Source organism: Xenopus laevis, chromosome 1L, assembly GCF_017654675.1.
Source record: "Xenopus laevis strain J_2021 chromosome 1L, Xenopus_laevis_v10.1, whole genome shotgun sequence".
In the NCBI taxonomy this organism is placed as follows: Eukaryota; Metazoa; Chordata; class Amphibia; order Anura; family Pipidae; genus Xenopus; species Xenopus laevis.
In genome coordinates this window covers 79,014,875-79,036,885 of record NC_054371.1, presented here as the reverse complement: position 1 = coordinate 79,036,885, position 22,011 = coordinate 79,014,875, and the positions used below count along the sequence as shown (strand labels likewise).

The following is a 22,011-nucleotide window of genomic DNA, read 5'->3' as shown; positions in this document are numbered from 1 at the left end:
AGATTTGAACCCCCCCCCCCTGTAATAAGAAGTATCCAGACACCTGCCTGTCCAATAGCTCATTCTGAAAATAAGTGCATTAATATGCAGTTGGTCCCCCCTTTGCCGCTATAGCTGTCTCTGTTCTTCTGGGATTGCTTCCTGCTACATTTTGGAAGATTGGTGGAGGGATTTGCTTCCAGTTAGCCAGACGAGCATTACTGCAGTTGAGTACTGGTTTTGGGGATCAGGCCTGGGTCACATTCAGAATTGCAATTAATCTTACCGGTTCCATTGTGTTGAGTTTAGATATCTGCACAGGCCAGACAAGTCCTTACACTCCCATAGTAGCAAACACATTCTGTACTGACTTCATATTGTGCATGGGGCATTAGTGTACTGGAACAGGAAAGAGCCTCCACAATGGTTGCAAAAAATAGGAAGCATATCATTGTCACAATGACATTGTATATTCTAACGTTAACCAGACCAGACCAGTGGAAAGATGGTACCAGACCATTATTTTTTGTTTTACCAAACCTGTAGGTGGTTTGAGCATTCAGACAGGTAGCTTTATCCTGTCAGTGTCCAATGGTCAGGGGCATTTCTGCCATGAGGTATGCCACAAGATACCAGGGGTAGCAAAAAACACTCCTGCTAACTTTAAGAGACGCATTTCCAGTAAATAAACTAGAAATGAGTTTTTTCTAGCACAGAGAGTGCAAATGCACTCTCTATGCAATGTGGCTATGTAAAGATAAGTGCAGCATAGCCTCTGGTGGCTTTAGGGCTAGGATCTCCCCAGTCAATGGTGGTGACCTTTACACTGCTCCAGGAACAACTTGACATTGCCCATGGTTTAACTTGTTTGCTCTAGTCACCAATATAAAATCCATGCTGCCAACAAATTGTTCTTGGGCTAGAATTTGGAAGTGAGTGTTCCATCATGGAGTTTTAGAAAAAGTATCTGGATCCTTTGGACTAGTAACAGTCTTTTCCGATACTTACTATACAGTATATAAAAATGATATATACATTATATATGTGTATGTATATTATGTGCATGTGTGTAAATATATATTATACATTATATATATATATATATATATATATATATATATATATATATATATATATATATATATATATATATATATATATATGCTTGAATCAGACATTTTATGTTATTTACTAAAAAAAAAGGTCATGCAATGTTATTTGAAAGAGTTTTATTTTCAAGTTTTGGTTGCCCTGCAGATGTTATAATTAGTTGTAGACATTTAGATATGTGTACTCATCCATCATACATGCCATATGATACACATTTACATAAGCAATAGTTGGCATAAATCCACAGCAGAGCATGATGTGTCAACAGAGAAGCTTTCTACCTTTAATATCGCTGCCAGTGCCTATGTCTGCAACCTGTTGTTCCAGTAACTTTTGGCTTTTAAAGGAGTCAGATAAATCAGCTAGAGCTCCCATAATCAGTCATTCTAAAGAGAAATGTAAAACTCTTCAAAACTGCAGGACCAGGAGGCTCAGAATGTTGTGATTTTCATTACACCCTTCTTACAGTGCTTGTATATGGGATCTTTAGCTATACAACAGCTATACAACCACAGGAAATATACTACCTTTTGGAGGGATACTACTCCCTAATACAGGTGTGGGACCTGTTATCCAGGACCTGGGGTTTTCCTGATAAGGGGTCGTTGTGTAATTTGGATCTCCGTACATTAAGGGGGTTATTTGCTAAAAATTTATTTTTTTCTGGTCAAGGTTTTTTGTGCGAAAACTTATTTTTTTAATGGGAAAATTTTGAGAGATTTATTATAGCCCAAAACTGCAAAAAGTCAGAATCAGGAAATTCGCCTTCTAAAAACGAATCCAACCTCAAACCAAATTCAATGCTGGATACAGGGGGAAAATGGTGGGAATCACAACATCTCTATCTGCCTTTCGCCACTTCCCATTGAGATCTATGGGAAATACGCTTGAAGAAGATGTCAAAGCAACTGCTGGACCTCTGCTCAGAAATGCTCATGCTCATTTCTGACCTGAGATCTGCCTGTCTCTGCCAAGTGTGCATAAAGCAGCATGGGTTCACAAAATTTCTGTAGCTGGAACAAAAACAAGAGCCTTGTTAATGCAGAGCTCATTATCTTATTGCAGGATGAGAAAGAGGGAGGTAGGTAAGGTAAGGTAAAAACAGGGAAGCTAAAAACAAAACACTGATCCAGTGGTGTAATTTGATGTTAATGGCCCCCACAGCAAATTCATTTAAGGGCCCCCAACATATCCAGAGGTTGCCCTATTTTACCAATATATGTTGAAATTGCCTATTATTTGGGCCTCACGGGGGCCCCTGTACGGCTATGTCACCCCTATAAGTCTATATCTCAGCATTCAGACAGGGCACTGGCAAAAGGTCCTAAATCTGAGAATAATGTTAATATTAAAAACATATTTATTCACATTTTTTAAACAGTTTTTGGCTTAGACTTAAAGCCAAGAAAAAAACATCCTATCCATCAAAGTTCCCTTAAACATCTTTTTAGCTGTTAGAGCAAAAATGATCTCTCGTGTGTATGGGGCCAGCTGTACAGCTTAGCAAGAACATTGAACCAGTCCTCCTGCTGCCAACTTAAAACAGAACTATAGTTTGTAGCATAGGCTTGAATGAGATTCCTACTGCATATCAAATAAGGTTATAAAAGGAAAGGATTATTACTATGGGCTGTGGATATGTGATTGCAAGTGGCAACCCTGCTATACTTGCACTTGCTGCATGCGGTAGAAAGTCTTACAAAACATATGTATTACAATACTAGTACACTATCTGCAAACTTCTTTATTTTAGAACATTTTACAAAGACTTAAATACATCTAAATATGTAAACTTCATGTATGCACAAATAACATACAGTACAGACACAACTGTCCACCGTGGAGCCACCGATTCAGTACTAGGAAATGATTTCTGAGGATTTCAGAACCAGCTGTCTGTGGAACTATCCTGATCTGCGGTCACCTGCCTACACATGTTGGAGTTCTCTTGGTGAAGCGGGAGTTCGGAACCTGCAACCATCTGGACTCTTCCTTTCCGAGAGATATATGTTTTTCCACGAGGTAAGCTCTCATACTTTGTGAGGTATTGTCTATAGAGATAAATGTGGTGGCAGTGTTAGTAGATTTCTCTGAGAAAGAAACTGCCACTATAAAAAACAAATCTTTTTTAAAAAAATTCGTTAGTATACAACGAAAAAAAACAAATGAAATTTTATCAGAAGTCTTTATTAAGAAATAACTTACTAAAATTCTGCTTGCGCTCCTCTTCAAAAAAGGCGACAGGGCGACGATCTATTGTGCGGTGCTCAATTTCTCCTCCCTTGCTATCTCCTATAAGGAAGGCAGGGAGGAGAAATCGAGTGCCGCACGATGGATCGCCGGATCGCCTTTTTTGAAGAGGAGCGCAAGCTGAGTTTCGGTAAGTTATTTCTTAAAAAGACTTAGCGATTTCAAAGTTTCATTTGTCTTTGTGTTTTTTGTTTTTTTTGTCGTATACTATTGAATTAAAAAAAAATTGATGTTACTGGTCCTTTAAAGGAACATTAACACCAAGAAATTTAAGTGTTTTAAAGTAATGAAAATATCATGTACTAATTCCAATACAAATTTCAGCAGCACTCCGGTATAGGGAAAAATAATTTATTTGTGCAAATGAAGCAATGTTTCGGGCGTAACCAGCCCTTTATCAAGCTTGATAAAGGGCTGGTTACGCCCGAAATGTTGCTTCATTTGCAAAAATAAATTATTTTTCACTATACCGGAGTGCTGCTGAAATTTGTATTGGAATTTGAACTGGACCTGGGCAGACAGAGTCACAGCCGGCACCCGACGCCTCAAAAAGAGGTGAGATTGATTGTGTAGCACTACTCTCTATGTTTGAAAATATCATGTACTGTTACCCTGCATTGGTAAAACTGATGTGTTTGCTTCAGAAACACTACTTTAGTTCATATAAACAAGCTGCTGAGTAGCAATGGCGGAAATTGAAAAAAGGGCTATATGGCACAGGTTAAATAGTGGATAACAGAGAACACCATTATGTTCTACAGAGATTATCTGCTCTCTGCTGTGTAACCTGAGCCTTTTCTCCTTGAATGGCTGCCCCCATTGCTACACAGCAGCTTATTTATATAAACAATAGTGGTGTTTCTGAAGCAAACACAGCAGTTTTACCAGTGCAGGGCAACACTGCATTATATTTTTATTAATTTAAAACACTTTAATTTTTTGATGTTACTGTTCCTTTAATTGTTTGCTCTTTTACTCTCTCATCTGTCCTTTCTCTCCACCCTTTATTTACTTTATTCTAAAATGTTTCTCCCTTTTGTTATTTAAAGGAAAACTATACCCTCAAACAATGTAGGTCTCTATAAAAAGATATGGCATAAAACAGTTCATATGTAAAACCCTGCTTCATGTAAACAAACCATTTTCATAATAATATACTTTTCTAGTAGTATGTGCCATTGGGTAATCATAAATAGAAAACTGCCATTTTAAAAAATAAGGGAAGCCCCCTGTAGTATTTCTTGTCAGATGATTTCTGAGGCAGCACACAGACCATCACAAAATGGTGGTTCAAGGTAAGAGATGTAAAAGAGCAAAATTGACTTAAATATATATTTCAGTTTGATAAGATTCTTTAATATGTCACTTATTTGATATAAACTATCTGTTGCTCAAGTATTCATTTTGGGGGTATAGTTTTCCTTTAACTCTATCAGACGCAGCAGAGGGCAATTTTGAGTGTATATTTTTTTGCACCAAAAATACGTTGGCATAAGGACCCAAATATGTTGTGCTATAGGCCGATTGCTCTCCTTGAACTGCATGGCCATGGTGTGTAACTGTGCAATCCCAGCCTAGATCGTTCATAGGCCTCTTATGGTCTCTCATTTACAGAAAGAAAAATTGACTTTCCATTGGGTCTTATGAAACTATTGCCCTGATGATAAAGCGAGTCAATACATATGGTCTGTTTTATAATTATAATATTTTTAATTGCACCACTGTTTTATTGGTCTGGTTTGTGCCAGCTGATGCAATCATGGGGATAGTAGTCTTTAAACCTTTTGTAGGCTGAAGGTTTATGGCATGTGCATTTGGATATGTTTTGGTGAGTCCACCCCCAATGAGGTATTTGTTTTAATAGCAGTATCCCATGTTACCTTAATGGAATTGCTCCTTTATCCATCTGCATGCAAACCAAAAATGGATACGATGAAAATTTTACAGTTGTAACAAAATCAAAGGATGACTCTGATTCAAAGCGGGTTTCCATCCCAGCATTTACAAATCCTGTATCAACTGTTATATTGCCAGTAATCACCACAGCCCCTCTGTGGAAACAAAAAATATAATTTATTGTATTTATACCTTTATATGGTTACATTAAAATTATTATAAAACATATTAATGTTAAACTGCAGCTCGAGGACAACTTATAATATATTGTTATGGAATTATGCACATGTAACTGATACTCCCCCATTGCATTTTTATGCATTTTCATGATATTCTTCAGCACACTGGAGACCCCAATTTTCTTACTTAAAAAAGCCACACCTTGCAATTTATGTTTCAAAGTAGGCACAACTGGCTAATTAGTGCACAGCGCTAGTATAGGAGCGATTTACTGCAAATGAACCTTGACGTACCATGCTCTCCTAATTTTAGCCTTCTTGTATTATATTTACTAGCTTGTTTTTCCCAGTGAAAAAGTTACTGATCTTGTGTGTAAAAAATGGAGTGGAAGGAAGGGGTTAACTTATAGCAAGTATATAGAAAGTAGGCATATGGTTGGGGGTGCTGGTGAATATAAAGCAAGAGGTTTAAAGGAACAGTTCAGTGTAAAAATAAAAACTGGATAAATAGATTGACTGTGCAAAATAAAAAATGTTTCTAATATAGTTAGTTAGGCAAAAATGTGATCTATAAAGGCTGGAGTGCCTGGATGTGTAACATAATAACCAGAATACTACTTCCTGCTTTCCAGCTCTTTAACTCTGAGTTAGTCAGCGACTTAAAGGGGGGGGGGCACATGTGACAAAACTATTCAGTGAGTTTGCAATTGATCCTTAGCATTCAGCTCAGATTCAAAAGATAACAGTTATGACCCTTGTCCCCCCCGCCCCTCAAGTCTCTCATTGGTTACTGCCTGGTAACCAATCAGTGGAAACCAAGAGAGCTGAAAAGCAGGAAGTAGAATTCTGGCTATTATGTTAGACATCAAGTCATTCCAGCCTTTATAGATTAAATTTTTGGCTAACTAACTATAATAGAAACATTTTTTATTTTGCATGGGCTATCTATTTACCCAGTTTTTATTTTTTATATTGAACAATTCCTTTAAATATACTAACCATAGGCTCTTACAATTAATTTCATTGAGGTATGTGTCAAACCAATTGCATGCGACCCTTTCTTTTAATTAAGTAAGACACTATGAAGTGGAGAAAGGTATGTATTAATTGCATTTTCAACCAGGCCACAATTTTTTTGGCCTGTCTATAAAAAAAAAACCATGCTTGAAACCAACTTTATTAATAACCTAGCATTAATTCAGTGGGGAAAGAAGGCTTGCAAAATACAGAATATATAATATATCTATCTACCTATCTATCTATAGACCAAAGTATGAGATAATGTAATGAAAATGTAAATTAGAACATTGCATTTTGCATGACACCCCAGTCAAGGATTAAGTAACAATTTTGCAGGCAAATTATTATTGTGTAGCTTGATACCCTACCGGTTATTAACACTGGTTTTGGATTCTCTGTACCACAAACTGAAATCCATTCCACCGGAGATATCAATGGACAATCCACCCTGGAACTCTGCATTGGCTTTAAGCCCAGATTGCAACTGAATAGTCTAGGATGGAAATGATACAGTGTTGTTACCAACCTTCAAGGAGAAAAATGGTATCCAGTTTTAATGTTATTACTGCACAATTAGAATACATTTTAAATTCCCAAGAAATTCGAAATGTTTTATAATATTAGAAAATGTTATATTGCAAATCTGGCTAAATGAAGGATTCTGGAGCTACTTGTGGTGACAGAAGTTAAACATGGACATTTTTGTTAGGATTCCCGGCTTCTGTTCTTCCCAGGTGGATGCCTTATTCAATGGAACTGGAGACAAATAGCGCAACACCTAGGGACCATTACAGTGTATTTCATTGAGAAAACTTTGTCTGGTTTAGAAACTGTGAACTAGAATGTATTATACTGTATTAACCAATGGCTCAAGAGTTGTCAGTTGTGTTCATTATGTGCCCTTTTTCCTAGCTAATCATTTTCAAGATATATTGCAATTACCTCAGAATGATCAGTCAGAAGCACAAGTCCTTTCACTACACTTATAGGGTCACCGGTTGCCGAGAACATTTTTGACATTAGATCACTGTATCCTTGGAAAAATGTAACAGGCCGTAGTTGAACGTCAAACAAGATGGCTGACATTCCAGCAAAGGATTCCAGTTCTTCCTCACCTTCATCAGCAGTTGCAGCTATTAAGGACTCAAGACCTTGAGCTTCAATTACAACCTGTAAATAAGAAATGTTTATTAACGTTTGTTTTAATGACAAAAGGGGTCTTTTTAATAATAATATTTTAATAATAATGTCTTGGACCCTCTGTAGGCTTCAACTTTGCAAGAACTGCAACATTAGCGAGGGATTAATGCTCTCTCTCTTTCTATGTCATTCCTCCTATTATTTTTCCGTGTTATTGATAATTTAGCTCCCTTGGCTTGCATGGCTTCTTGCTTCTGGCTTGTCTCACCATGTGATCTTTTTTAAGGTTGCCATACACAGGCTTATCTTGTACATTCCAACCCATTGGGTCCTGGGCTGAAAGGACAGATAGTGTACCACAGGACACATTCAATATGGCTGACTGGAACAGAAGAAACTGAAGAGGAGCTGTGGCTGGTTTCCATTAGGAAATTGCCAAAGTTCCGAAATTTTTGCTAGCGTCAGTCACTACGCCCTTTAGGGAATCTGCCCCATGGACTAGAGTCATGTCACTTTTCCAGAGAGTGATTTATTTAAGTCTGGTGAGACACATTAACATATATCAGTTGCAATGACACCTGCTTGTCACCTGGAAATTATGAGGCTATTGCCAGTTGAACCCATCCTTCCACCCATAGAATGGCAATAAAACTAAAATGTGTAGGAATCAACCTGCCAATGACATTAGCGTCGGTTCCATCAATGGGGCAAATTCACTAAACGACGAAGCACCTAACGCTAGCGTGAATGCGCCAGCGTAGCCCATTTTCGTTAATTTGCCGATTCACTAACAGATGTTGGCGTAAATTTGCTAGTGTTACTTCGCACCCTTACACCAGGCGAATTTGCGCAACGGACGTAACTACGCAAATTCACTAACGCGCGAATTATTCTGAACACTACCTTTTACGCCAGACTTCCACCTCAGACCAGGCGAAGTGCAATAGAGTAGATAGGGATTGCTTCAAAAAATGTTAAAAATTTTTCTAAGTCCCAAAAAACCCTGGAGTTTTTTCATTTTTTATGGGTGATAGGCTGAAAAAGATCGAAAAATTTTTTGGGGCTCCCCTCCTTCCCCCCTACATTTCCTAACTCATGGCACCTTAACTATACAGTGGGCACATGTATAGGGCAAAATAAACATTTTATTTGCTGTTTTGAAGGTTTCCCAGGCTTGTGTAGTGCTGCTACATATTCCTCCATTGAAATTTGAATTTGGCGCCGTATGCAAATTAAGCATCGCTAGCGTAACTTTGCTTTGCTTGGCGAATTAATGCTAGCGCAACTTCACAACCTTACGCTTCCCCTGAGTGCAACTTCGGATTTTAGTGAATTTGCGTAGCGCTGGCGAAAATACGTCTGGCGAAGTGCGGCGAAGCGGACGCTGGCGCAATAACGAATCTTAGTGAATGTCCCACAATATGTCAGCTTTTACTTACCATTTTTTGTGCCGAAGTCTAATGCTACCACCTGTTCCACATCTCACAGTTCACATAAACTAGCTCAGCATATGATATTAGCTTAGTACAATAGAGTATCCCTATGTAAGCTTGTATGTTAGAAATGCATTGAAAAAACAGGTTTCTTCTTTCATTCCCCATCCCCATCCTACAGGCTTGGTACAAAAATTGGCTATATAAGAAAGATAATAGGTTTACCTGAATGGCATGCAGCTCAGTGTTTTTAGAGTACAAAAATAAATCAATATTACTTCTTCTTAGAATGCCAGATCCAGAGTAGAGAATGTCCAGACTATAGGTTGATGATGAATCTAGTCCACCTTCAATATATAAAACAGAACCATGATTAAAAGTAAACGCTTCGCACCTTCCCACAATAAAAGTGTACCAAACTTTGCTTGAAAAGCAATTACATGTAATACTCATCATGCTAATTATCAAAAATGTCTATAATTTCATATATACTGGGGTTTCAATCCCTCCCTTACTATTGGGATATGAGCAGCACCTGTCTTGGCTGTACTTCAAACCCCTATTGGGTGAGCTTTAGCCTTTAATGTACTCCATGAACATGGATTTAGGAAAATGCAAGTCTGTGATTACAGAATATTTACCTTCCCACATACGTTAGAACTGTACCCCTGAAGCTGCCTCTTTCTCTTCTACCATAAAATCCCTCCTTGTTCCCTCCCCATACCTTTTTAAAGGAGAATTAAACCCTAAAAAATAATATGGCTAAAAATGCCATATTTTATATAATTACTTTATTGCACCAGCCTAAAGTTTCATCTTCTCAATAACACCAATGATCCAGGACTTCAAACTTGTCACAGGGGGTCACCATCTAAAGTATCTGCGACACTCACATGCTCATTGGGCTGTGAGCAACTGTTGAGAAGCTAAGCTTAGGGGTTGCCGCACATTATAAAGCAGAAAATTTGGTTTGCCTGTAATGTAAACTGATGCTACAGGGCAGATTAATAAATTAATCGCCATACAAGTCTATGGGAGTAATTTTTTCGGCAAAACAAGGCGAAAAAATTCGCCCATCCCTACTGTTAACTTTTTCCCATTTTTGTACACAATGGGATTCAGGCATATCTGTATCTTATGCCCAATGTGTACATAGCCCCATTTCCTCAAAAGTTGACTGTAAAAGGAGGGTGTATGCAATATGCTTGTTAAATGACAAATATGCAGAAAGTGATGTTTCATCATAGATTATTCTTGCATGATGGCCATTCAAAAATTGGGATGTAAAACTTGTAATAAACAAGATTGAGAATACATTTAGACAAGGAGAAAGTTAGAATAGGAAAAAGGTGGAGAGGGGGTGGTTCTCCAGCTCCAGGTTTCATGCTGTGAGTATTACTTGGACTCTGTCAGGAGCGCTCTGATGTCCATGCTCCTTGTTAAGTGCGGGAATTCTACAACCAATTTCCTCAGAAGCCAAGACAGGGTGGTCCAGTGCTCCCCTCCCTGGGGGAATGGGTACTGCCAGGAGTGCTTTCAGGAGCTCTCTGTTATTGAGCAGAGCATTCCATGTCCATGATAGCGAAGCCCAACATCGTGCACTAATGCTGGCGCGCTGGGCGCCTTACGTCAGCGCGCCAAAAATGGTGCGTAAATTTGTAATTTAAGGACGCCGCGGTCACCTTGGCATTCCTGTGTGCTCTTAATTCAAATATACTTGATTCCTGGACTCTTAACCCTTTGCCTGAACTCTGACTATGATTCTGAGCTGCCTTCCTTTGAACCCTTGCCTGAATCCTGACCACGCTTATTATATGTCCTCTGGCTACCGAGAATTGGACTGTAATCGAAGTGCTTCCTCCCTGGTTCAGACTTCTCCGCTATTGGAGCCACAAGGCCCCTGACAGTATAATCAGGCCATGGACCCACCTAAGGAAGCTCCGTCAAAATTGGAAAAGACCCTCCGCAACATGGCTTCTCACATAGAGGTAAATGAAGCACAGCAAGCCCGTGTTGGACAAGTTTTTGAGGCTTTGCTATTTCGTCTTCCTATGGCTGCTTCTACTCCCAGTGTCCCTCCTGTGGCAGCGGTCACTCCACCTACTGCATCCTTCTACAAAGAACCCCGCGCTCCTCCTCCTTCTCACTACAGTGGTGACCCTCAGGCTTGCAGGGGGTTTGTGAACCAGTACCTAATACAATTCAAACTCCAATCTTCTCATTTTGCATCAGAGCGAGCCAAAGTGGGATACATTATCACGTTGTTGGAGGGTAAGGCACTGGAATGGGCAAATCCTCTCTGGAAGAAAAACTCATCCTTGACTAATGATGTCAGAATGTTCCTGGAATCTTTCTGCACAGTTTTTGATGCCCCTGCTTGGGTAGCCACAGCATCCTCCAGGCTTATGCAGATCCACGAAGGGAACCATATGGCAAGCCAGTATGCCATTGAGCTGCGGACCCTGGCTTCAGAGAATAATGAAGCTTATGTTGCAGCCTTCTATCAAGGGTTATCCAACAGATTAAAGGACAATATGGTTTCCAGAGACCTTCCTCAGCAGCTTGAAGAGCTTATTGCCCTAACCATTAAGATCGACACACGTATCAGGGAGAGAAAAGTGGAAAAAGACAGTGGAAGAAAAACTCAACTGGTCTTGGCACCCCGTTTTCAGAGACCCTTTTTTCTGAGCTCTCCGCCACAACCACCTGTTAGTTTGTTACTCCTCCTGAGGATCCAATGTAAATTCGCAAGGTACATCTCTCTGAGCAAGAGAGATTATGTCCTTGTATCGATTACAGGGGCCTCAACAAGATCATGGTTAAGAACCGATTCCTTCTGCCTCTTATCTCAGAGCTCTTCGTCCAACTCAGAGGGGCAAAGATCTTTACTAAGCTGGATCTTCGTGGGGCATACAATTTAATCCACATACGTGAGAGTGATGAGTGGAAGACGGCATTCAACACCAGAGATGGGCATTATGAATACCTGGTAATGCTCTTCGGCCTCTGCAATGCCCCTGCCGTCTTCCAAGAATTTGTGAACGACATCTTCAGAGATTGTCTGGGGCAATCTGTAGTCGTGTACTTAGACAACATCTTAATCTTCTCCAAAAAAGACTTGGAAAGGTGAACCCAAGGTGAAAAAGGTATTCTCTCGTCTGAGAGAAAACTTCCTTTTTGCCATATTGGAGAAGTGTGTGTTCGAGGTGTCCAAAATCCCCAATCTCTCAAGAGAGATTCGAGATGAACCCCTCTAAAGTCACGTCAATTTAGAACTGGCCTTTCCCCACATGTACCAAAGCCATACAAAGGTTTGTTGGATTCTCTACTCTGCCAATTCATCAAGGTCTTCTCCTCCCATATCACTCCTATCCTGGCTCTCATTCATAAGGGAGGAAAACCTAAGTCTTGGCCCCCCTCATGCCCAGGAAGCCTTTCAATCCTTAAAAGATTGCTATGCATATACTTCGATCTTCAGGTATCCTGATCCCCGGCAACCCTTCTTCATTGAAGTTGATGCTTCTGATATTGCGGCCGGAGCCATTCTCTCTCAGATTCAAATTGCAGATGGGAAATTACACCCATGCGCATCTTTCAAAAAAGTTCTCCCCTGCCGAGCAAAATTAGGACATTGGGAATAGTGAACTTTTGGCATTTAAACTTGCTCTCAAGGAGTGGCAACATCTTCTGGAAGGAGCTCGCCACTCTATTACTCATTTACCATGCTTATTCTCTGTCCTGTGACTACCGTGAATTGGACTGGAGTGTGACTGGAGGAGTGCTTCCTCTCTGGTCCAGAGTTCTTCTCTATCATTGCCCCTGACAGACTGACGGGAAACTTACGATATCATTACTCCCATTCTCCTTTCCATCCGTCAGTGTTACTTGTTTGCAAGTTGCATTTGTTATGTTTGTTATGCTACATTGAAAAGCTGAAATGCTGATTTCATCATTAACAATACATACGATTCACGTAGCCAGAGAAAGCCGAAGAGGATCCAGTCTTTGCAAAGCGGTCATAGTTGTGAACACTCATATCTTTTAGAACTTGACGTATGACCTTACTGTAAAACATAATAAAATAATGCAATCAATTTTTATTAGCAAAAGAAAATGATGAATTTGCACAAAAGTTTTCTAAAAATGCATTTATTTGCATACAAACAAAACTAGTAACCTCTCTGTGGAGGCTTCATTGTTTTGAATTATAATATACAGTAAATTAAGGATTATTAATGAATGTGTATCACTATTTGTATTAACAAAAGACACCTGCCATATTAAAAATAATATCCTTTCCTGCCTACTAGATGCATTTTCACAGTTTTTCCAAACAGACCTTATTCTTCAAGTGTACCACTTTCTATATCTATATAATTCGCAGTAAGTGTGATCACAGTATACAACCTTTGGTGCATTGTTTTTGTGTCCATTTGGTGAAAAACCTTGTGTATAATATCACACATAAGTGTGATGACACAATGGCAAGTACTACTGTCTTTACACTGGCATCCTACGTTTAATTATATGTTATACATTTATATGTGTCTACATGGTTTACCTCGTACTTCAGTTTCCTCCAATATGCCAAAAACCTACAGGGAGGAACGAAAGATATGTTCCTGATAAAACTAACCATGGTGTGTGTTTGCATCATAGGGACTTAGACTGTAAACTTTACTGGGGCAGGGCCTGATATGAAAGATGTATAATCTGCATAATCTCTGTAAAACTCTAAAGAATGTGTTACACTATATAAATAAAAGGATGCTACTAATAATCTGGTGTTCTGCACCTGCAGGATAGAGAAGTGGGCGTAATAAATGAGACCGTATAGAGCTGTCTGGGTTTTAATTTCCAACTTTTAATTTCTAACTCTTTGCCATTAGGCAAAGAGTATAGCAAAAATAATTTTGGTTCCTGCCCAAAAGCCAATGAATAATTCTTTAAAGGCTTTATAACACTGCATTATATTCAGGCCACTAATTCAGGACCTGAGCATTCTTTACCCATATTAGAACTAGATATACTGTACCTGGCTGGCATCTCAAACTGCAGGATGTCCTGGAACACAGAGAGCATGTATTTGTTCATTTCCAGCGGTAGTTCCCCAATAGAAAGCAGCAGGTTTTTTACATCCATGAAGGAAGGATTATTGTTTAGTATTATATCAGCAGCAGCCGTTCGTACTGTTTTTTCATGGATTTTATAATTTTGATGATAGATCCGGTTCATTGCTTTTTTTACCTAGTTAAAAGAAAAACAGCATGTTGGCAGTGAGGAGACAGAGACATTTCCTTTATTATGTTGAATTCATTATTTGCAGCTAGAATAAAGAAGAATAAAGATAGACTGTGACTAGGGATGAGCAAATATTTTTGGCAGGCATGGATCTGCATAGAAATTTCCCCATATGCAAATTTTTTTCACAAAGATGCGTCAAAAATTTGATGTGAAAAAAAAAGCCACTACAATTAAAAACACCCATTGATCTTAATGCATTTTGAGTGAGAAATAACTTGAGAAAAAAACGCCCATTGAAGTTAATGCATTTGGACAAAAAGTCACCAAGTCAAAAAAAGTCACAGAACGAAAAATGCCCATTGGCTTTAATGCATTTGGAGGGAGAATAAAAGTTGCGTGTGTAAAATATTGACGCACGTCAAAAAAAATGTTGTCGCTAGTGATGGGCGAATTTGCGCCGTTTCTCTTCGCCGAAAAATTCGCGAATTTCGCGCGAAATTCGCAAAATGGCGTCTCGTTTTTGATGCCGGCGCCCGTTTTTGACGCTGGCCCCCTTTTTTTACGCCGCTGTCCGTTTTTGATGCCAGCGTCCGGTTTTTTTCGAAAATTTTTTTTGCCGCCGGCGAATTTTTGCGGGCGTTTCGCGAATTTATTCGCTGGCGGCGAAACGCGCAAATTCGCGCCTGGCGAATAAATTCACCCATCACTAGTTGTCGCTTATTGACTTCAGTTACCCTATATATTCTATAAGTGTCTGTTAATATTGACCATTTTAGATCACTTTCAGAATTTATTGACCAAAAGGTGTTATTTTATTATCAATCCAGGACACTTTTCAACAAGTAATCTTTAACAATGGTGTTTCGTACAGGTATGGGATCCGTTATCCGGAAAACCTGTTTTCAAATTACAGGAAGTCTGTCTTCCATAGACTCCATTATAAGCAAATAATTCTATTTTTTTTAAATGATTTCCTTTTTCTCCTGTAATAATAAAACAGTACCTTGTACTTGATCTAAACTAAGTTATAATTAGGAAGTACATAAATCCTATTGGGTTTGATTAATGTTTAACTTATTTTTTAGTAGGCTTAAGGGATGAAGATCCAAATTACAGAAAGAAACCCTGGGTCCTGAGGATTCTGGATAACAGGTCCCATTCTTGCGTTGTGTTACTGGGTGCCTGTGCACTCAATTGCCAGGAAATTGTTAGTTACCTCGTCAGTGATTAAACTTGTATCGTATTTCTGAAGAGCACTGATTGCAATACTACTGACAGGTCCCTCCCCAGATTCTGCGTATTTTAGCAGCAAAGGAACTCCTTCCGGTAAGATAGCATTTTTTAGAGCCAACAGATGAGTCTTGATATCCGCAGGCTTTTCTGCCTTTTCCAAACCTTCTAAGATCAACTTTTTTGCTTGCAAAATTGACTGTAATGAAAATAAGCAACCGTCATTAAATTTAAGATTACAACAACATAATGCTTTTAATTTCAGTTTTTGGAATTATTAAGAACAACATGGGCCCAATATATAGAAGCAAAGTTGAGATGTCCTAAAGGATTTACAACAGTTCATATGTTTTCATATTTATTATTGCAGTCAGGAAAGTGATTTATGGAAGTAACACATTTATCATAGCAGACTAATGTGTCAGTTCATCAGAATGTGTTTGAGCAGTTGGACACCATTCTGTTCTGTGGGGTGTAATATCTTATCAGCAGCACTGAATGCTAACAACCCTTTGAATTGTTAATTCCCAACGTAAATGCTGGGGAGGATTAAGAATTAAGACATGATTGTTTAAAAGCATTGTTAATTTTCTTCCAGAACAATTTAGTATATTTACCACTCTATATTTACACCCTAAGAATCATAATTTTTCACCTAGTGTCACAAAGCTTTCAGAGCACTCATTCTAGCTTGGGAACGTTATCAGGTTCATTATTCAACTCCTTGCAATTTTCCATTGCAGTTTAATACTTTGGAAGGGTGTTAGAATGCAGCATGGCAGCTTCTAAAATCTTAACGACTAATGGATAATTAACTGAGTTTGGCCTGCTATCAATGTCAAGTTACGTATTTAATAAGCAGTTTCTTTATGCTAAACCACATGGCAGATTGGCAACATGAGACAGAGAAAGTCATGTCAGTATACTTACTGCCAACATATTTATAAATACAGCAAATTAAATAATACAATTCCACATTTTATCTAAATAAATATGTGTATGTGGGTTCTGCTTACTATTGCTCTACATCGACTCTTTCTATGGGACTTTGGGAAATATACCGCTTCAGATATCAAGGCAATACATATAGAGAATGGCAGTGTTTTACTATTCAAACAAATTGTTCCCTTTTTATACTTTTTTACTTTTTTACTTTCTTTATATTTTTCGCCACAATGGGAGGGTGCCAGATGCATCTCCCTACTTTAGCAGCTGATGCCATTTTCTATTGATGCCGCGTTCACCTAAATTCATTAAAGTATTCTTGTGAATGAATAAAGGGGTTAAAAATCCTAGGACAAGTACTAAATAGAATTATGCCATGATACAAAACCGTGTAATATTTACCGGAAAATCACACATTCCACTCTGGCAAAGCCTCTTGATCAGCGCACCAATAATTATAACGACAGTTTCCCTGATCTCCTGGTTTGCAATTGTCCCCTTGGACTTGGCCTGGTAGGATTAAAAGAAACAAGTTAGTGTACCATAAATATGTAAGGCCACATTTCAGTTTCTTTGTGATTCACTAGGATGTTTGAAACAGTACAAGATTTATATCCAAGCCCTAAGCTGTCAGTATTATGGCACTGATTCTACACTCATCCATAGAAGGAGATAAAACAGGTATGGGACCTGTTATCCATAAAGGATTTCTAGACAAGGGGTCTAATCATAATTTGGATCTCTGTACCTTAAGTCTGCAAAAAAATCATTGAAGTGATATTAACCCGATATCTTTGCCTTCTATTAGGGTTAATTATATCTTAGTTAGGATGAAGTACAAGGTACTGTTTTATTATTACAGAGATTTTTTTTTTTAATTATTTGATCAAAATGGAGTCTATGGAGCAGATCCACTAAAGGGCGAATTTGTCGCAAGTGACAGCTACTTTGGCAGTGCGAGCATTTCATAGCAAAGATGCGATACCGTTCGTTTGTGCCTAGTAAAAATTTGCTAGTGATCTTACGCTTAGGTCAATTTGAGGGTACATTAAAGTTGTATGGACGTCTTTATTAGAGATTTTGGTGCAAATGCTTGAAGTGGCCACTTTTTATTACAAATGTCCAAGGAACTTTAATAAAGAAAAACTGTAATGCCCTACACATGAGCCCACTGGAAAACGAATGCTCCATTTGTTTCATATGTTCTCAAATGTCAGGGGGAAAATGTTAAGCCAAAAAAAGTTTAAGTGAGGACTTTTGCAGGCAATCCCGCTTAAAAAAAGGAAAAGTCACCAGTGTTTTTTAAACTTTAATGCATTTTCGGCAGACAGGATATAGTGTAATTGACATAAGATTGAGGAAGATCTAGCTTAATTTTAGCAGTTTGCCTGGTCTGAGGTGGTGAAGTCAACTCTGGCAAAACAGTTAACATTCAGCACTTTAGTAAATTTGCGGATTAACACCATTCGTCTGAGCGAAAAGTCGCCTGGTGATAGAGTGCAAATGAAAGCTAGCGATGGTCCCATTCGCTAGCAAATTGTCGTCTGCGCCTGTTAGTGAATTGATGATGTCCCTGCAGATTGGATTTCTGGCGAAAATTTGCTATCGTTAGCCACTTCGCCATTTAGTGAATCTGCCCCATGAGAGAAGGCCTTCTTATAATTCGGATCTTTCTTGATGATGGGTTTCTGGATAACAGGATAACAGGATAACAGATCCCAAAGATTTCTCTTATTTTTACACTGTAGTGATAAGGCAAATCACAAATGGTGAATACGGTTCTTTCCCAAGACATATATTTTTAGGATACATATCTGAGTTTCTAATGGAGGGATTTTCATTTTCAGTTTTGCATTTTTTTCGGAAAGGGAAGGTATAAATGAATGCCTTAAATGAGCACAGGTGGAGAGTTCACATGACTTAGCCACTGACTGATCCGTGTTTGCTTATGTAAGGATATCATTATAACTAACTCTTATGGGGGAAGAGGAGTCATAAGGTCACACTGAGGACCTCTGACTTAGTGAAACATGAGCAAGAGGGCCATATTTACAAATCTGCTCTTTCCACGATGGTTATTGGCAGGTTGCCTGTTTGAGAACATAAAATGGTACTAGGAGACCAAGACAATTCCCCCTGGCTATAATCAGCAAATATTCTAAAAAAAAGATTATATGAATATTAAAAATCGAAAGAGTAATACAGTAATACAGGAAACTTACGATAAGAGCTTTAAGCATTTGCTCATCTGGATGTGAGGCTAATCCGCAAGCGTACAAGAATCTCTCTTGCAGCAATGGTCTGCTCCCATTGGTGAAGTCAAGAAACTCTAGCATGGCCTCCAAGGATTCCGACGTCTGAGCAAACGTTACAGCATCAACCAGCTGTGGACTATTGGGATGATATGGACACGTTATTCATTATTCTTTAATATCCCCAAGCATGCACATCTGTGCTTGAGTGTGCTCAGTTTTACATTATCTTGAACATCTGGAGCAGCACTCACCTGTATTAAAAGCATTTGGCCAATTTTATTGACTTGTGATGAAGCTCAACATTTCTCGGTGATGCAGGGTAGGTTACCCCCCTGAAATGTTGAGCTTCGGCATTTATATGGAATTTAAAAAACAAATTTATAAATGCTTTTTTTATTATTTTTTTTATTGCATTTCACAGACTGAATTTTATCACAAGTTAAAAATATAGACAGTCTAGATATGTATGTGTTTTGTTTTTACATTTAGTAGAAGACTTTGCCCCCAATGCATTGTACTGAAACAATCTTCGTGATTGTTCTTAGCCATTTAACATACAGTGCAATTAATAATACTTACAGAACATCTTCCTTTTCTGACTTAAGGAGCTTCAAAATGTCAGATGTTTTTGCTCTGCGGAGACTTTGAATTAGAGAGAGGAAGTTGCGGGCTGCATTGGCTTTTGAAAGATTCTGAGGCTCAAAATGCTCACGAGTGGCCTGCCAGTGCTGTGCAAGCTACAAAATAAACATTAACATGAATGCTAAAAGAAGGTTTATTACATTGCCTTTCTCAACCCCAACCCAACTTCCAGGGGGTGAAGATCTTGATCTTGCCCCCAACTGCTATATGAACATGAGAAATCCAACCACCAGAGCCAGCATCCCATAGGCAAGATAAGAAATCTGGGCATATCTAATAGCTCAATATTCCAAACAATTTGGCAATAAATTTAAGCTTTTTTTATTTAATGTATGTATGTGTTTATTTATTTGGTGTTGCTGGACTTTCAGATGTGGTTTTTCTGAAGAAAAACATTAAGGATGTATACATTTCATATAAATTTCATATACATTTCTGACGTATTGTAAACAAGATAAAGCCGACGATTGTTGTTTCCTGTTATCGTTACGGCTAATGATGGGTGAATTCACAAAATGGCCGTGAAAATTCGCTGGCGAATGTGCACCGGCATCCAAAAAACGGACGCCAGCGTCCCACAAACGGACGCCGGCGTTGAAAAAACGGACACCGGCGTCAAAAACGAGACGCCAGTGCCGTTTCGCAAATTCGACCATCACTAGTTATGGCTTATTTATGATGATTCTTGTTCTATATTCTACATGCAAAAAATGTATATTTGTGAAAACTAAAGTAGAATAGAGCTTGTTAACTTACAGAAAGACAACCCTTGCAGTTTGATTTCATCTGATCAGCCGCCAATGGGAGCTGTACATATTTTGCATCTTCTGCCTTAATCACAGTGCTAATCTGCTTGCCTGGGGTTTCCTTGGGTCCAGCTTGTGTAGACTTTAGTTCCAGTTTTTGCCTGTATGTTAAAGGAGAAGGAAAGGTTAAAACTAAGTAAGCCTTATCAGAAAGGTCCATCTAAATATACCATCTAAATATACCAGTAAATAGTCCCCTGTCAAAAGAAACACTGCATTTCTTTCCTTCTATTGTGTACACATGGGCTTCTGTATCAGACTTCCTGACTTCAGCTTAAACCTCATTGCCCTGGGCAAGAGCATGCTCAGTTTGCTCCTCTTCCCCACCCCCCTCCCTTCTCTACTGTAATATGAGCCCAGAACAGGGAGAGACTCAGGCAGGAAGTGATGTCACACCATGTTAATACTGCAGCTCCTATCCTAAACAAACAGAGAGCTTCTAGAGCTTTTTACTCAGGTATGGTAAAACATTCTACAGAATAAATATAGCATTCTAGCTTGCACTATTGCAGCTAATCTATTGGCAATAAAATGCCTCCGTAGCTTTCCTTCTCCTTTAAAAAAATAAATAACAGGAAAATAATAAAAGCATAAGCCATCGGGTTCAGTGCTACATGTTTTTTTTTTCTTTCTATAACAAATGAAAGGGTATGTAAATGGTATAGTTAATAATGCTGGTACAGGTATAGGATACCTTATCCGGAAACCCGATATCCAGAAAGCTCCGAATTACGGAATGGCTGTCTCCCATAGACTCCATTTTATCCAAATAATCCAAATTTTTTCTCGGTAATAATAAACCCGTAGCTTGTACTTGATCCAAACTAAGATATAATTAATCCTTATTGGAAGCAAAACAGCCTATTGGGTTTATTTCATGTTTAAATAAATTTCTAGTAGACTAAAGGCACGAAGACCCAAATTACAGAAAGATCCGTTATCCGGAAAACCCCAGGTCCCGAGCAATTTGGATAACAGATCCCATACCTGTACTATATTCTTCATATGTAAGTGATACTTGAAAAGCTTCTTTATGCCTCGTAAAGTCTAAAGCTATAGTTTATTTATATATCAGTACAAACAAATGCTAAATCTGCAAATATAAGTTGATGACCAACCTAATGTAACGTATCTATGAAAAGAATCTGAATGTAAGATACTTGAGGTCAGAAAGCTGAAGGACTTGTATAGTTACCTACTGTGATCACACTATTCTACATTAGCACCAGGCTACAGCACCCACCTTCTGGGAGTTTGTTGCCCTGTTCACAGTTTAGTGGCAGCCATATACCAGTAACATTTATAAGGGTTCAATTATGGAAAAAAAGAACAAAAATGTGTGCAAAATAGCATGCATCTATATGATATACACAAAGTTACTTGGCACACAACCCTCTATGCGTGCAAAGTACAGGGTATAGGAGGTATTACTTCCATAGTCCCTATGTATGTGACAGTTTTCTTTTTTCAGTTTAATATATAGTGTTATACTTTTTTATGGGCACCACTGAGGAAAACTAATTAGAGGTAGATATATTTAGATATAGTCAAGTGTACATGACACTACTGCACACTGCAGGGGTTTGTTGGATTACACTTACTTGCACACAATCTTTGCTGCTACTGCATTATATGCGTTAAGAGTCAACACATGATTCTCTTCAGCTAACGCCGATTTAATGAGATTATCATCAAATATATAAATTGTACTGGATGTTCCTTTATTAGAAATGCCAATCACCTGAAAAACATAAATGTAAATATGCAACTGTGGGTAATAGAGACTAGAGTTAAAAGTCTGAAAAATCTGGCATGGTACACATTTTTGCAACAAATAAAATAAAATTTTGCAACAGTTTGATCCAATGTATTGTTGATAAAT

At 38.5% G+C, this 22,011-nt stretch overlaps 1 protein-coding gene across 1 annotated transcript in view; it reads right to left on the bottom strand.

Moving 5' to 3' along the window:
- Nucleotides 1–1,839: 1,839 nt before the first annotated feature.
- The window catches only part of mttp.1.L (microsomal triglyceride transfer protein, gene 1 L homeolog), a 37,896-nt gene continuing 17,724 nt past the window's right edge, over nucleotides 1,840–22,011 (bottom strand). Inside the window, exons 6-18 of the mRNA XM_018251998.2 lie at nucleotides 21,731–21,870; nucleotides 20,080–20,230; nucleotides 19,261–19,418; nucleotides 18,649–18,817; nucleotides 16,829–16,936; nucleotides 15,468–15,680; nucleotides 14,043–14,254; nucleotides 12,974–13,071; nucleotides 9,233–9,354; nucleotides 7,377–7,604; nucleotides 6,803–6,927; nucleotides 5,220–5,390; nucleotides 1,840–3,140 (exon numbers count right to left, since the gene is read on the bottom strand). Coding sequence (XP_018107487.1) covers nucleotides 2,972–3,140; nucleotides 5,220–5,390; nucleotides 6,803–6,927; nucleotides 7,377–7,604; nucleotides 9,233–9,354; nucleotides 12,974–13,071; nucleotides 14,043–14,254; nucleotides 15,468–15,680; nucleotides 16,829–16,936; nucleotides 18,649–18,817; nucleotides 19,261–19,418; nucleotides 20,080–20,230; nucleotides 21,731–21,870 — 2,064 coding nt within the window. The 3' untranslated portion in view covers nucleotides 1,840–2,971. The remainder of the gene's footprint in view (nucleotides 3,141–5,219; nucleotides 5,391–6,802; nucleotides 6,928–7,376; nucleotides 7,605–9,232; nucleotides 9,355–12,973; nucleotides 13,072–14,042; nucleotides 14,255–15,467; nucleotides 15,681–16,828; nucleotides 16,937–18,648; nucleotides 18,818–19,260; nucleotides 19,419–20,079; nucleotides 20,231–21,730; nucleotides 21,871–22,011) is intronic.